This window comes from Palaemon carinicauda, chromosome 32 (assembly GCF_036898095.1).
Source record: "Palaemon carinicauda isolate YSFRI2023 chromosome 32, ASM3689809v2, whole genome shotgun sequence".
NCBI lineage: Eukaryota > Metazoa > Arthropoda > Malacostraca > Decapoda > Palaemonidae > Palaemon > Palaemon carinicauda.
The window spans coordinates 74,200,063-74,214,781 of record NC_090756.1 but is presented as its reverse complement, the minus strand read 5'-3'; the positions used below and the strand labels follow the sequence as shown (position 1 = coordinate 74,214,781).

General features: G+C 38.1%; 1 protein-coding gene across 1 annotated transcript in view; it reads right to left on the bottom strand.

The window, feature by feature from the left end:
* Positions 1–14,719, bottom strand: part of LOC137625660 (uncharacterized) — a 533,194-nt gene that overhangs the window by 72,887 nt on the left and 445,588 nt on the right. The window contains exon 11 of the mRNA XM_068356570.1: positions 739–829. Coding sequence (XP_068212671.1) covers positions 739–829 — 91 coding nt within the window. The remainder of the gene's footprint in view (positions 1–738; positions 830–14,719) is intronic.

Sequence of the window (14,719 nt, the reverse complement as noted above, 5' to 3'; positions counted from 1 at the left end):
TTTAATGATAATTTTGTGTAACATAGTTGTTGTCCTTACATGAACTTCCCCTGTTTAAGAATGTTCAAAAACCGTTTTGTATCTTACACTAGGTTTTGCCTCATCAATAACTATTGAAATTCTCTCTTACTAGATTTTTGGACTTCAATGATATATTTCAAAATATTAGATTTGAAGAATTTGTTGTGATCAAGTTCTAATAAATATCTTTTACTTTATTTTTTCATTACAATAATGTGCAATAAAGTATACCAATTTTGCTTTAATCTTTGATAAGTTAATCTTTATTCTAAAGTACTGTATAATCAGGTTAATGACAGCAATTTGGATCATGACAGATGATACGAGCAGGTAAAAAAAAAATGTATGAAGATCATATAAGGATAAAAGATGAAGTGAAGAAAAAGGTTTGTGTACTGGTATGATCAATTGTAGATGTTCTTGTTAGAGAAATATACATAATAAATGTAATTGTCTGATAGGACATACAGTATATTGACTCCGAGAAAAGAAGTCTTCTTATAACTATCACTCTTATTAGTTATAACAATTTGGAATATAATATCCTAGACTTAGTCATATTAAAAAATAAAATACACGTGTTTTAATTATTTCAAGATAGGATTTGCTGAATCAATTTGGTAGTTTTGAAAATAAAATGTTTTATCATGAGGGAAAGCTAGAATTTTGTTGATTGTCTTCGATTATCAGAATATATATCACTATGTTTGTACTTACCATTCTCATACAGAAAGAGCAGACGATCCAATAATATAATAGACTCCACTACTGGTGCTAACAGCAGTCTTAAAGAGTAATAAACAACTACCTGTAATAAATTACAGTATTAGTCATATATAAAATAAATGAAAAATATCTAGACTATCATTCATATATGTTTTTGGCATACTTAATAATTAGCTTTACTGTCAATTACAGTTCTCCGAGTATAAAAAAAATGCCGTAGATGAAGTGAAATATTTTGGTACAATTAAGATGTCCACATTGCTCACATATTCTTTGGGCATCTTTGTGCCAAAGGATGATTTCAAAGGACTTAAAAAAGGACTTTCTGGTCACTAAAACTGCAATGTTTTGGTAAAAAAAGTTCCAACCTTTTAGCTATAAAAGAGCAATTATATCTAATTTTATTATAACAAGATAATTTCAGTACATAATACTTTAGATCTAAACAGCAACACAACAAAACTGTTCTAGCTGGGGCATGAATTGCTTTAGGCTTATTTTATTTGAAAATTTACTTTTTAAAATAAAGATCTTAACTTTCAATAGCATCAAATAAAATATAAATCATACAATCCTTGACGATGCATATGAAATTATCATTATAAACAGAAATTGAGGATAAAACACATTAAAACAAATAAAAAGATTGGACGCAGATTTTCAAGCTAAAACTATGCTTTACACACCCAAATATATGTTTTCATTAGACTTTAAAGCCCATTCTACTGCTGAACAGCCAGAATGGCTTATAAAGCATGATCCACTAAGACTCTTCATTCTAACTTATTGATTACTGGTTATCCTCTTTTGCTATGGCTTCTGAACTTACTAAAGTCTTTCGACTGTAAATCAAATTAGTCTTTTTATCAATTTTTCTCTGGGATAAACATAGTTTAAAACAATTCTTGTATTTAATTTACACCTGCTACTGAAAGTACAGCATATGATTTCATCCCATTTCTGATATCATATTCAGTCACCTATTCTTCCGTTCCAAATACATATTCTTGCTTTCACGAAACGAAAAGGATAAACTAGTCAGTTGAACTGCAAGAAGACAGAAATAAGACAAATTGAGGTTTTCATTCCTATGCTTAAAGGTTGCCTTTTTCTTTCATAATAATGGAAAATGTACCTTTTTATATTATCTAGTTCACACTGAATGCACAAGTCAATTTAATTGAATATTCATAGGCCTATGCAGAGTGACAGAACAAGTTTTTCAAACTGTTACAAACATATAGAACAAATGAAAATGAACAGCAGAATTTCGGTCTCAAGTATATTATCTTCTCTTATCTTAAGTTAATTTCCATTTACACTAATACTTGATTTCACTGCAATATACTGGCCATTTTGTTTTCTTTAATAACGGGGCCTTAAATATTCTGGCAAAAATGTAACTTTCCTAATTTCGGAGATTTTGGAAATTCCTCACAACTTTCATAATAAGATAACTAGATCCAAGCAAACTCTTTCCAACCCTAAGTACCTGTATGTTATTTAAAACTAATTCTTTCATTAGCTTTTAATGATAATCTGAAGTGCCAGATTCTTGTAATCCCTCCACAGAGCATAAGGTCATTCCAATCTGAGCAAAAACATCATCATCTTGTGTACCTAATCTTGCTGCCTGACCCTGTATACAGCTTCTACCCACACAGGGAAAATTCTAATGCATTTCTTCAAGACTAGAGATTCATAGAACTTCTCAAATAAATAACGGACATAGGTAGGCTGCACCATGGATTTTTCCAAATTCATGGGACCTTCCCTGACTGTAGGATGGTTATAAATGCAGTAGTACAGGTTAATATAATGTTAGCTCTTAACTTTGATGTATGAAGGTTATCAATAACCTCTTTAAAGGTTCAAAGGTCTCTCATGAATGGTAGTATATATAACACAATGGTAGCCAAACCTACATGTAATTGCTTTTCCCCTCTTGCTCAGACTATCTATCATTAATTAAAAGGGTCGTCAATTTTCTTCTGGGGTTTCACTGGGCCTAGGAAATTAAAAAAATAATATTAACTAAGCCATGGTCCTACACGAGACGGATATGGTAAAGAAACAGTTTTGTCAAGGCTCTGAATAAGCCACTAATTAGTACAGGACTTTCCTCCCCTTACCTATTGAATATCCAAGCTTGATATAAATCAGGAGTTAAACTCTACGGGATGATTTGAACATGAATATTGTCTTTGAATTTGTTGATGAAGCTTTCTCATTTTACTTGTTTTAATTAGTACCTCAGTCTGGAATGTTTTGTTGATTTCTTATCTAATAAAACCAATGAATAGTAACTTGTATAAAATAAACTTCAAAGGACTTGTCACGGGTACACCGCATTAGCTGGATAAGAGGTTAGCAAGCTATTACATGATGAGGTCAAGCGCCCATATTCCCGTGCATCGAGCCGTCCGACAAAATAATGTAGACGAGTGCCAACCTTTAATTTTCTGCATTTGTCTTTCTTTCTAGCGTGTTAGCAGAGGAAGGAGACTGCTAATCTGTGAGCATGTGATTTCCACGAAGAAAGCACCTGTGAAAGTGTCAGCTATTTTAAGTGATGACACGAAATTAACTACCACTATAAGATCTTCAGCAATGACTCCCCTTACCCTACCTCAACGTTTGATGATAATTGGTATTAACCCTGGATAGGTACGGTCCTCGGACACCCCTTTAAGGGTATACTCGGACGCGAACGACCCCGACGGCAAAAAAAATTCTTGAAAAATCAGTTTTTGCAGTAACCTCCTTTTTTCTTTTGCCAAAAAAAACTTCAATGAATGCTTAAAACAACTGTAAAGATAAATACTACTCATCTGCAGAAAAACTATTTATTATAAATATTTTAAAAAATTAAGTAGAAAAAAAAAGACCTGACATAAAAATTCATAAAAAAAAAGTTTATACATATATACACAAATCCTTTTAGGAATTGATTCTTGAATGTTTAGGACACATCTTGATGTATTTTGGATGAAGTCAGACCCATGGAGGTGAAGATCTGAAATGAGAAAAAAAGGGTAACTTTTTTTGGCCAAAAAAAATTGTCCAAATTTCATGAATTTTTTTGGGTACCCAAATGAAATAGGAAGTGGCTAATTTTTTTAGGGAATAAACATATGTTATCCTAAAATAGAAATATGTAAAAAAATCTTCATTATTTTGTAAATTACATTTATATCAGGGGCCATATCTAAAGGTAATTTTTTGAGTACTTGGAAATTTCGTAAAAAAATACATATATTTAATATATAATATGATATTTATGCAGATAAAAATATACCAAAATATCACAAATTCTATAGGGAACAAGAATATATATAGATAGGGCAGCTTACGCTTCGGATATGTCCACAAAATGGCCGCCAACCACACTGACTCAGACTCCCTAATCTGCCACTTGAAATGTAGGAAGGGTATGTCAATTTCAAGGTGTTATTTACTAATCTAATTATTATTGGATATGCATAAAAATTGTAAGGTGGGTTGCTGGATAATTGTCGATTATTTTACGACTATAAAATTAAAATTCTGACCCAAAAAATTTTTTTTGAAGGGAAATAAAATCGAAAAAAAAAATGTAAAACAATATTTTAGCTAAAAAAATTTGATGATATTCAATCAAAAAAAAAGTAAACAAAATTTTCCGACAAATAAACATCTAGAGGAATCATTACTCTGTGATAGTTCCTTAGTACGTAGTAATTTTGAAAGAATTGGGAAAAAACGAAAAAATGGCAATCACCGGAAAATCGAACACATACCTATATATACGCCATATCTGGCTAAAAAAAAGATAGGCATGGGTAGCCAGATCATCTAGAAACACTTTCCAACACTATAAAAATATAAGTTTTGCGACACTACTTGCCAATTCCTTACGGTAACATGACTAAGCAAAAAAATGCAAAACAAATAAAAAGGGGCACTCGTGGAAAAATGGCCATTCTAATATACGGCATTTCAGAAAACAAAAATTTCAGCCACGTGCTAGGCAAACCATCAAGGCATATTTTCCGACAAATAAACATATAAATGAAATATTACTCTGTGATAGTTCCTTAGTACGTAGTAATTTTGAAAGAAATGGGAAAAAACGAAAAAATAGCAATCACAGGAAAATCGAACACATACTTATATATACGCCATATCTGGCTAAAAAAAAAAATAGGCATGGGTAGCCAGATCATCTAGAAACACTTTCCAACACTATAAAAATATAAGTTTTGCGACACTACTTGCCAATTCCTTACGGTAACATGACTAAGCAAAAAAATGCAAAACAAATAAAAAGGGGCACTCGCGGAAAAATGCCCAACATTCTAATATACGGCATCTCAGATAAAAAAAAAAGACATGCACGTGTTAGCCCAACCATCAAGGCACACTTTCTAACACATAAACATGAAAAAAAAATCAATAATATACGGCAATTCCTTACTACGTAGTAAATTTTTACAAATATTGAAAAAAAAACAGAAATTGGCAACCGCAGTTAAATACCCAATATACCAATAACTACGTCGTATCTGACAAAAACAAAATCACGCATGGGTAGCCAGATCATCTAGACACACTTTCCAACATTAAAAAAGCAAAAGTTTTACGACACTATTTCGCAATATCTTACGGAAAAATGACTTGGCAAAAAAATTTAAAAAAATTAAAAAGGGACACTCGCGGTAAAATGCCCGACATTCTAATATACGACATCTCAGATAAAAAAAAAAGACATGCACGTGTTAGCCCAACCATCAAGGCACACTTTCTAACACATAAACATGAAAAAAAAAATGAATAATATACGGCAATTCCTTACTACGTAGTAATTTTTACAAATATTGAAAAAAAAACAGAAATTGGTAACCGCAGTTAAATACCCAATATACCAATAACTACGTCGTATCTGACAAAAACAAAGTCATGCATGGGTAGCCAGATCATCTAGACACACTTTCCAACACTAAACAAGCAAAAGTTTTACGACACTATTTGGCAATATCTTACGGAAAAATGACTTGGCAAAAAAATGAAAAAAAATGAAAAAGGGGCACTCGCGGTAAAATGGTCCTCGTGGTGATGAACGACATTTTAACTAAAAAAAAAAACATGCACATGGTAGCCAAACAATCCACCAAGACTTTCCACAACTGATAACCTATACAAGTTGCACCATTCTACGACAATTTCATAATACGTAATAACTTTGATAATTATGCAAACTACCTCAGAAGGGTAAACTCGGACGCGAACGACCCCGACGCGTCTCAGAAATCGGGGAAGGAGTACAGCTACAGCAATGCACATCTGGACACTACTAGAGCGTGTAGGGGAGACACCTCCTGCAGGTCGATCACCCACAAATTCAGTCACAGGGGTGAGTCACGTGAGAAAAACCTGTTTTTTTTTGACGCTCGGGGTCGCAAACGACCCACCGTACCTATCCAGGGTTAAAGAAGAAGAAGTAAAGCTGTTACTATCTTAGTTAACTGTCAGGGGGCTATGGATTTCGTTGAAGGAAATTAAGATATAAAAATATCAATTATGCTGACTGTGAACAAAATCTAAATATTGATTCTCTCCCTGTCAGTATTTGTGCACTATAGCATAATGAATGGGGCTGCATTGTCCAGTCATAATCCATAGAAATGTGTATGTCCGGCTTTAATAACTTTTAATATCATACTCCCTGCATTTTAGTAAGACTTATTGTGAAGGAAATCTTGTACCTGAAAAGTGAAGTGAAACCATTAGAAAACATATACCTTAATTTATTGCCCACCCCCTTACCTAACTTATGAATCTTATTTTACATCAGTACACAGGAGCACGCTAAGTGAGTGCCTTTTGTCAATTCAAAAATCTTTCAATCGACAGTATAATTGGATGATGCGATTGAATAGAATGTACAAATCCTTCGCAGCGAGCAAAATAAAGATCTCGTTTGGAGTAGGGTCAAAGCCTACTTGAGAAAAGAAACGACAGTTTCCCAAAGAAATTTGATTGGAACCCAGATGGTTTACGATTGAAGAAGATATTTGTATGTTAAAGACTTGAAACAAAATGAATTGATACATCGAGTAGTTTTGCCAGACTCATATATTTTTAGTGCAGTAGTTTTCACACATTCCTCCCCCAATTCAGGTCATGTGGGAGTAGCAAATACAATTCGGTGAGCCAGCAATAAGTTTTATTGGAAATGTATGAAGAAGAGCATAGAATATGTTAAAAGTTACCATCATTTCAATTAAAAAAATTGTACTGATTAAATTTTCTGCTTGCACTAATTTGGATCATGCTTAGGAAAAATGGAAAAGGGTCCATGTCGATTTATTGATCCTTTATAGGCCAGTCATTTTATGGATATACCCACCACAAATTGCAATAGTAATGAAACTTGGAATTTTTGCTTCTTTTGACCCATGTAATAACATAGTAAAAGTCAAGGAAATTCGAGGCATTGGAACACATTCATTTGGAGCAACCACTTTTTGAAAGTTATGCACGAAAATACGCTAATAGAAATGGCATAACATTTTTTGTTATAACAGTGATTTTGTTATTTCTTTCACATTTCTCAAAAGATGTCAAACATTTTTATTATTAAATAAATAAATTGAGATAATTAATGTCTAATAGCCTTGTTTTTTTTTCTTTTTAGGTTAACCAGTAGCATGGACGATTGCGTTTTCTGCAGTGAGTCTCTCGGCAACGGCGAACAAACCACGAAATTAGGTGCCAAGGGGTGTGATGGAATAAACAAGGTAAATGATCTACGGCAGGCTGATATCAGTGTCGCACCTGGACAAGTTGTACACACCAGATGCAGGAAGGACTTCTGCTCCCAACTGTCTATTGAGCGAGACATCAGAAAACGCGGATATGACTGTACTGGTGGTTTCAGCGGCACTGTGCGTGCGCGTCGATCTGCCAGTTCTGCGTTTCACTACAGCGAACACTGTTTGTTCTGTGGAACACCAGACAAGTACCAGGGCAGACAAAAAACGCATAAACTTATACCAGTCCGAACAATGGACTTCCAGAGGAAGGTTACAGAGAGCTGTGTTGAACGCAATGATGCATGGTCAGAGACAGTAAAGGCTCGAGTAGAATTCGTCCAGGACTTGCATGCCGCTGACGCAGTCTATCACAATATATGTAGCATAAACTTCAGAACTGGGAAGCAGATTCCACGCCAGTTCCTTACAGTGCCAAGCAAGCGACCTAAGTATGGTAGACCGGCTGATGACACACGGAATGATGTATTCATAAAAGTTAAAAGTCGCAGAGTACCTCAAAGCCAATGACGAGGAACAGACAACGATACCGGATCTCATAGGAAAAATGGGGGAATTTCTTCTTGGAACTGATTGCACACCTTATGGATTCACCTACATGAAGGAATGTATCCAAAAGCACTTTGGTCAGGATATCACCATCGCAGAAATAAATGGCAAAGAGAATGTTGTGACCTTTCGCCACAGGGCCTCTGCGATCATTCACGAATTCCATCAAAAGCCAAAGGAGACATCATATGAAGCTGAGAAGATGAGACTGATTAAGACGGCAGCAAAACTGATCAAAAGTGATGTGAAATCCGTACAACAGTCGATAGATATGTACCCATGTACAACTGAAATGTCCTCAACATAAGAAGCCATGTCGTTCCTACCTGAATCACTAAAACTCCTTCTTCAAACACTCTTTGTGGGCCGAGATGCTGATAGAAAAGTCGGTTCTCTAGGGCAAGCTATCATGCAGGCAATTCGGCCCCGAGTGCTGCTGGCACCCTTACAGATAGGACTGGGTGTACAGATGCACCATCATTTTGCATCAAAGTTCTTGATCGACACGCTCCATGCCCACGGATATTGCAGTTCTTATCGTGAGATACAAAGGTATGAACGGAGTGCAGCAGTTGTACTAGGGACAGACATACCAAACTACCGGCCAGAGCAGTTCATCCAATATATGGCGGACAATGTCGATCACAACATCCGTACAATAGATGGCCTCAACACATTCCACGGGATGGGAATGATTGCGTCTGTCACTCCAGGTACCAGGACATCAACAAGAGTGCCACGTGTGTCTGTGACACTGAAGGATGTTGTAGCTGTGGGCCGAATAAACATCCGACATCTGACAACACCTTGCGATGGGCTAGATACTCTGAGGTATGAGGTTCTACAAGATGAGATGGAAAAGGACAGATCTACCAACCTTGACCTCCTCTGGAAGCTGTCCCTCACATTACGCTCACCACGACCAGCATGGTCTGGCATGATGCAAGCCGTGCACACTGGTGTACATCCAGGTCAGTCTACAGTCTTCCTGCTTCCCATGATCGACATGAACATAAGTGATCCAACTTGCATCTATTCAACATTGACATTTCTATCTGAGCACGCCAAACAGTACAACGCAAAGGTCATCATCACATTTGACCAACCACTTTGGTGGAAGACGCTTACCATCATCGAAAGTCAATCGGAGGGCAGTGACTTGCGTAAGATTGTACTGCGCATGGGGGGCTTCCACACGTTGATGAGCTTCTTGGGGAGTATTGGAAATATCATGTCAGGATCTGGACTGCGCTCTGTTCTGGAACTGGTGTATGCCGAGAACACTGTAATGCACATGCTGTCTGGCAAGGCATATGACCGAGCTATCCGTGGGCATCTCTTGGTTGATGCAGCACTGAACACTCTCCTCGCAGAAAGGATACTTGGTACGCTAGTGCCTACTTGTTCGCAGGCTAAGAATGATGGTCCTCAGGGTATTGTAGAAGATGACGAACCAAGTGAAGACGAGATAATGCAAAGCATAGATGATGCACAGGCAGCCATAGATCCACATGATACCGAGTCAGGGTCGCAAAGTGTGGGAGCTGGACCAATTGACCTGTGTGAGCTGCGAGACCTGTATGATTCATTGATGAAGGGTGAGTGTTCTACTGAAGATATCCTTTCAGCCCCGGTTCTGGACTCTGTTCGTGACATCATGAATGTTGCCCGACAATCGATGAAGGATCTACGTACTGCACAGCTATGGCTGAAATACATGGACATGATGGACATATTGAGGACATTCCTGAGGTCGGAACGCACTGGTGACTGGTGCACGCTTTGCACGACATGTTGCCCTACCTGGCAGCTGCAGGCCCCAATCTCTAAACCAAATCTATTTACGTCTACCTGCAGCGACAGGCACAACTGTCTATTCAGCACCCAGAGGTCCACCACCAGTTCCAGAATGGATATCACGTAGTGCGGCGCTCAGATCGGTACTGGGCCGGCTTGTCCACAGATCTTCTGATCGAGCAAGTGCTCATGAGAAGTGTGAAAACCACAGGGGGACTGACAAGGGGCCATGGCATGAGCGAGTCGCAAAGGATCACGTGGCTGCTGTCCACCCCCATATGTGCAGAGGTCAACATGGCCTTGCAAGACTACACATCAGTGCCGTATGGGACCAGTGACCAGCACAAAGAACAAAGAGCAGCTCGACAAGCACGGGACACAAACCCATTGGCTACCTGTCATCAAAGGATCCCTTTGGAAACGATCCAACTCTGCAAAGCATTGACACTGGCATCACAGCTGGAGATTCGGTCAATGCTGACCAAGCAGCGTCAGTGGGCAGGAAGATCTTAGATGGAATGGTTGGCAAAAAGGTTCTTGATCACACGTTCAAGAAAAAAAATCAGGTTGTGACTTTAGACACACGTTCATCAGTGAAAAAATGGCAAAGAATCTGTTCTGATAGATCCACAACTGTTGTTCCAACGTCTGAGTACGGCAGGATCACGCTGTGATGACCTCACTGATGTCTTCAAGTACGAACTATGCAGTTACCCACCAGCACTGTTTCAGACCATTGATATCCTGATTGATGCCGACAAGCCAGCGCTAGCCGAGGCCATTTGGAAACAACTCCCCCTTGCCGTGTGCAACACAGTGCTGCCACAGAATGTGCAATATGTTCTGGATGGTGGGGCATTGCTACACAGAATTCCTTGGAATTTTGGCGAGACCTAAGAAGGAATCTCCAGTCACTACATACGATATGTTGGAGACAGGTATGGTAAAGCTGTCATAGTGTTTGATGGATATGTGAGCGCACCCTCCACCAAAGATGTAGCGCACAGCAGGTGCGTTCGATCTCACAGCAGTCCCCTTGTCAACTTCACAAAGGACATGGTATCTACTATGAAGAAAGATGACTTCCTTGCCAACCAAACAAATAAACAAAGCTTCATCAATCTACTGAGTGATGACCTTCAACGGCAAACACCAAGGACACCGTGGTAGTTGGCGATGACACCGATCTTCTTGTTCTCCTATGTAGTCGTGCAGGGCCCACATCACACAACCTGTTCTTCCGACCTGAGCCTAAGCTGACGTCAAGGAGGCAAGCAAGATGTTGGAATATCGAGCAAGTGCAAAAGACACTTGGACGCCATGTGTGTGACAAGCTCCTTGTGGCACATGGACTCCTGGGTTGTGATACCACATCAAGACTGTACTCCATTGGCAAATCAGCAGCTTTGAAGAAGCTGAACTCCAGTGCGTATTTCTCTGGGCTTTTGGCAACGTTCAACACTCCTGGAGCGTCGAAAGAAGATGTCATGACAGCTGGAGAGAATGCCGTGGTTTGCTTGTACAATGGCCAGCCCGGGGAAACACTGGACATACTAAGGCTTCAGCGCTTCTGCCAGAAGGTTTCAACAAGCACTGTCAGAGTTGAGCCTCGTACCCTGCCCCCTACATCAGCATCTGCAAAGCAGCATTGCCTACACGTGTATGTTCAGGTTCAGCAGTGGCAAGGAGTTGGCATGGATGCCAATGGTTGGGGATGGGCTATCCGTGACGAGAGAATGGTTCCCGTTATGACCGAGATGAAGCCTGCTCCAGATTACCTGCTAGATGCCATCCACTGTGGCTGCAATACAGACTGCAGCACCCGACGATGCAGCTGTCGCAAGTACAACCTGGAATGCTCTTCCGCCTGCAGTGAATGCAAAGGACTTCACTGTTCTAATGTGACCTTGCCAGAACCAGAAAGTGATCCAGAAGAAGAATGCGCTCTTGCTGGTCCTGAAGATGAATAAACATTTGTCAGTGTGGTCTGGTACATAGAGATGTCTTGGCAACATGATTAGACTTGACTCTCAGTTCATTCAACTCTTGATCCTTGGTCATGGTCATCTTAATTTAGCTAAGGTGAATGCCGGTGTCGTAATGTAACATGTATACAGTTGTTTGTCTAGACTCTAGAATATACACTGAAAATTTTATGCAGATTTTTTTTCTTCAAACCTTCTCTTAATGATTGCAAAATTTGGAAATGTTCCAATGCTTCGATTTTCCTTGATTTTTAGTATGTCATTCTCCACTAAATTTGACATTGAAAAATGCATGTTTCATTACTATTGCAATTTGTGGTGGGTTCGACCCAAAAATGACGTAGAATGACTGGCCTATTACCAATGTCACATGAAGGACATAAGTAAATTTTTGCTTTAAACATTACATACAACGAGAGCATCAGGGACACACATTACTTAGTTTTTGGACAAGATCCACATTTACCGTACTATGTTTTCAGAAGCGTAAACGGTTTCCATTATATAGCATAGGTAATTTTCACATGTATGTGGCCAACATAAATAAATGCAAATCTGAAATTACAAACAAACTAATGTGTGTACATTAAGAGATTGCATAGTAAAGAGCATACGTTACAGTCGATCTTTATTGGACCATTTCTTGTTTTATGCATAAACCAAGATTGAATCACCATAAGCAGTATAATTCATGGAAATTTGTATGAAATACACATATGTTTTGGAGGTAGTGTCAGAGAATCAACTGAAAAAGATAGATAGTAAAAATATGTCATTTGTTCTGGATATGATGGATGGGGAAGTTAAGTCCCACCTCGGATGCATTGCCTTATCTGTCGCTTACACCTACATGGATACGACCTTTCGAAGTAGAATTGTTTCTAATAGGGAATCCGAGACTGACTTTGAAGAAGCAAGTGGTTGATGTCTAAAACAGTGGCGAGAGAACAGAGCAACATTTACTTATGAAAGACAAAGATAATACCACAATTACATTTCAAAAAAACCTTCATAGTCTGACCAATGTACTCGGTACTTTGTCAACAGCGTTTCATGTATTTATGAAAGTAAAGGGTCAGGGAAGAAGCAGACCCATAAAATGGTAAGGAAACATACTACAAAGAGTATTGGTTTATATGATTGATAGAAGATAAAATAACTAATAACTCTAATAATGTCTATTAAAAATATATCAAGCTTTATTGCATATAAAAATAACTGAAAAATATGTTAATCTGGTGACGCATGCAACGATGCAGGTTTAAGATGTGCTGAAATCAGTTGAACAAGATATATATTAATAAGAAAAAAAAATTTTGTAAGCAATGAATCGAGATATTACTTTACTCAAAAGCAATAATTACCAACTTTCACCATTAATGAACTTACTCAGGAAATGAACAATGTAAATGACCAAATCCAGAGTATTGTGGTGATGGAAGAAATACCACCCTTATTTATAAAACCTTTAGAGTTCTTATAAACTTAAAAAACTACTTAGGACAGTTCTATTACTTTTAGCCCATACAGTTACCAGAATTCTGTTGTATGTTTAGAGCTATAGTTCACAATATCACTAATATAACGTAAAATCTTTTTGAACACAGAAAAAAAAAAATGAAGCATTAGCAACTCGAGTAGAACTATTTTTCCTTTTATAGGTAAGGCCGAGAACTTTGCTGCTTTTATGCCAGATTTATGTCAACGTAAAGAAGATCGCAACTTAGTTATTTGTAGACCTAAATACTGTGTGTGATTCAAAGCTCGCGTCATGATTGTGCGTTTTCAATGGATTTGGATAGTTGGACTCACAAAACACTTGTGAGTTTAGTTTTGAAAAGAACTTTAACACACAGGTAGCCAATGCAGATTAACATTGGGTAATTTCCACCACTAATGAAATCTGTGAATCAATTACAGAATATTACTTCAAACTATAATTGTTCCCAATGTTTCGTCAAGATGTTCACTTTGTGCGAGTTTGAAGTTAGGTTGTAACTGGGAGGCGAGGTGAATGCAACTGAATTTTATTTAACAGACATCGAGCTTAAATACCAGGGTTTGCAACCAAGAACGTCACAAAAATTCAAACAAATTTAAACATGAGTTATCAGCCGTACACATGTTGGTTTATTAACAGTGCAGGGAAGAACTCAAGATAAAAATGCAAAACTGTTACATTGTATGAGCGTGTATGAAACACATGCGGTACATGACTCCCCCTTAAAAATGACATATATGGGAAATAGGGTGGCATGTTCTTGAGAAGCATACTATAGGTAGGTCATCTGGCAGGAGACGTGGAAGTTTTAGGTGATCAATGGAGACCCAGTTTTCTTTGCCTCGAATGTTGATTAAGAAATCTTTCGGTGTACAACGGATCACGAGGAAAGGCCCGTGTATGGGGGTACTAGCGGTGGTTTGTTAATGTCGTTGCACAGGTAAACTTGTGTTGCCGAGTGCATATCTGTCGGTATGTGTTGCTTCGCTGGGGGCTTGTAAGAGTGGCAACAAGGAGTAAATTTTCCACAATGTGACATGGACGCTGGAGATTATTGGAGGAGGTTTTAGACAGAAAAAAATTGGCAGAAATGACCAAAAGGTTGCAATATACCATTTCAGCTGCCGAGAAGGACCCAGGAAAGCTGAGTATATCAGTTGTAGTCATTGCAGCAGGACATAAAATCTGATTTGAGGTTGCGATGAAAACACTCAACTATTCTGTTGGCAGTAGGGTTGTAGGCTGTTGTCTGATGTAGGGTGATGCCCAGGAGAATTACAAATGATGTCTACAATTGAGATGTAAAAGTGGTACCCCTGTCAGAAGTA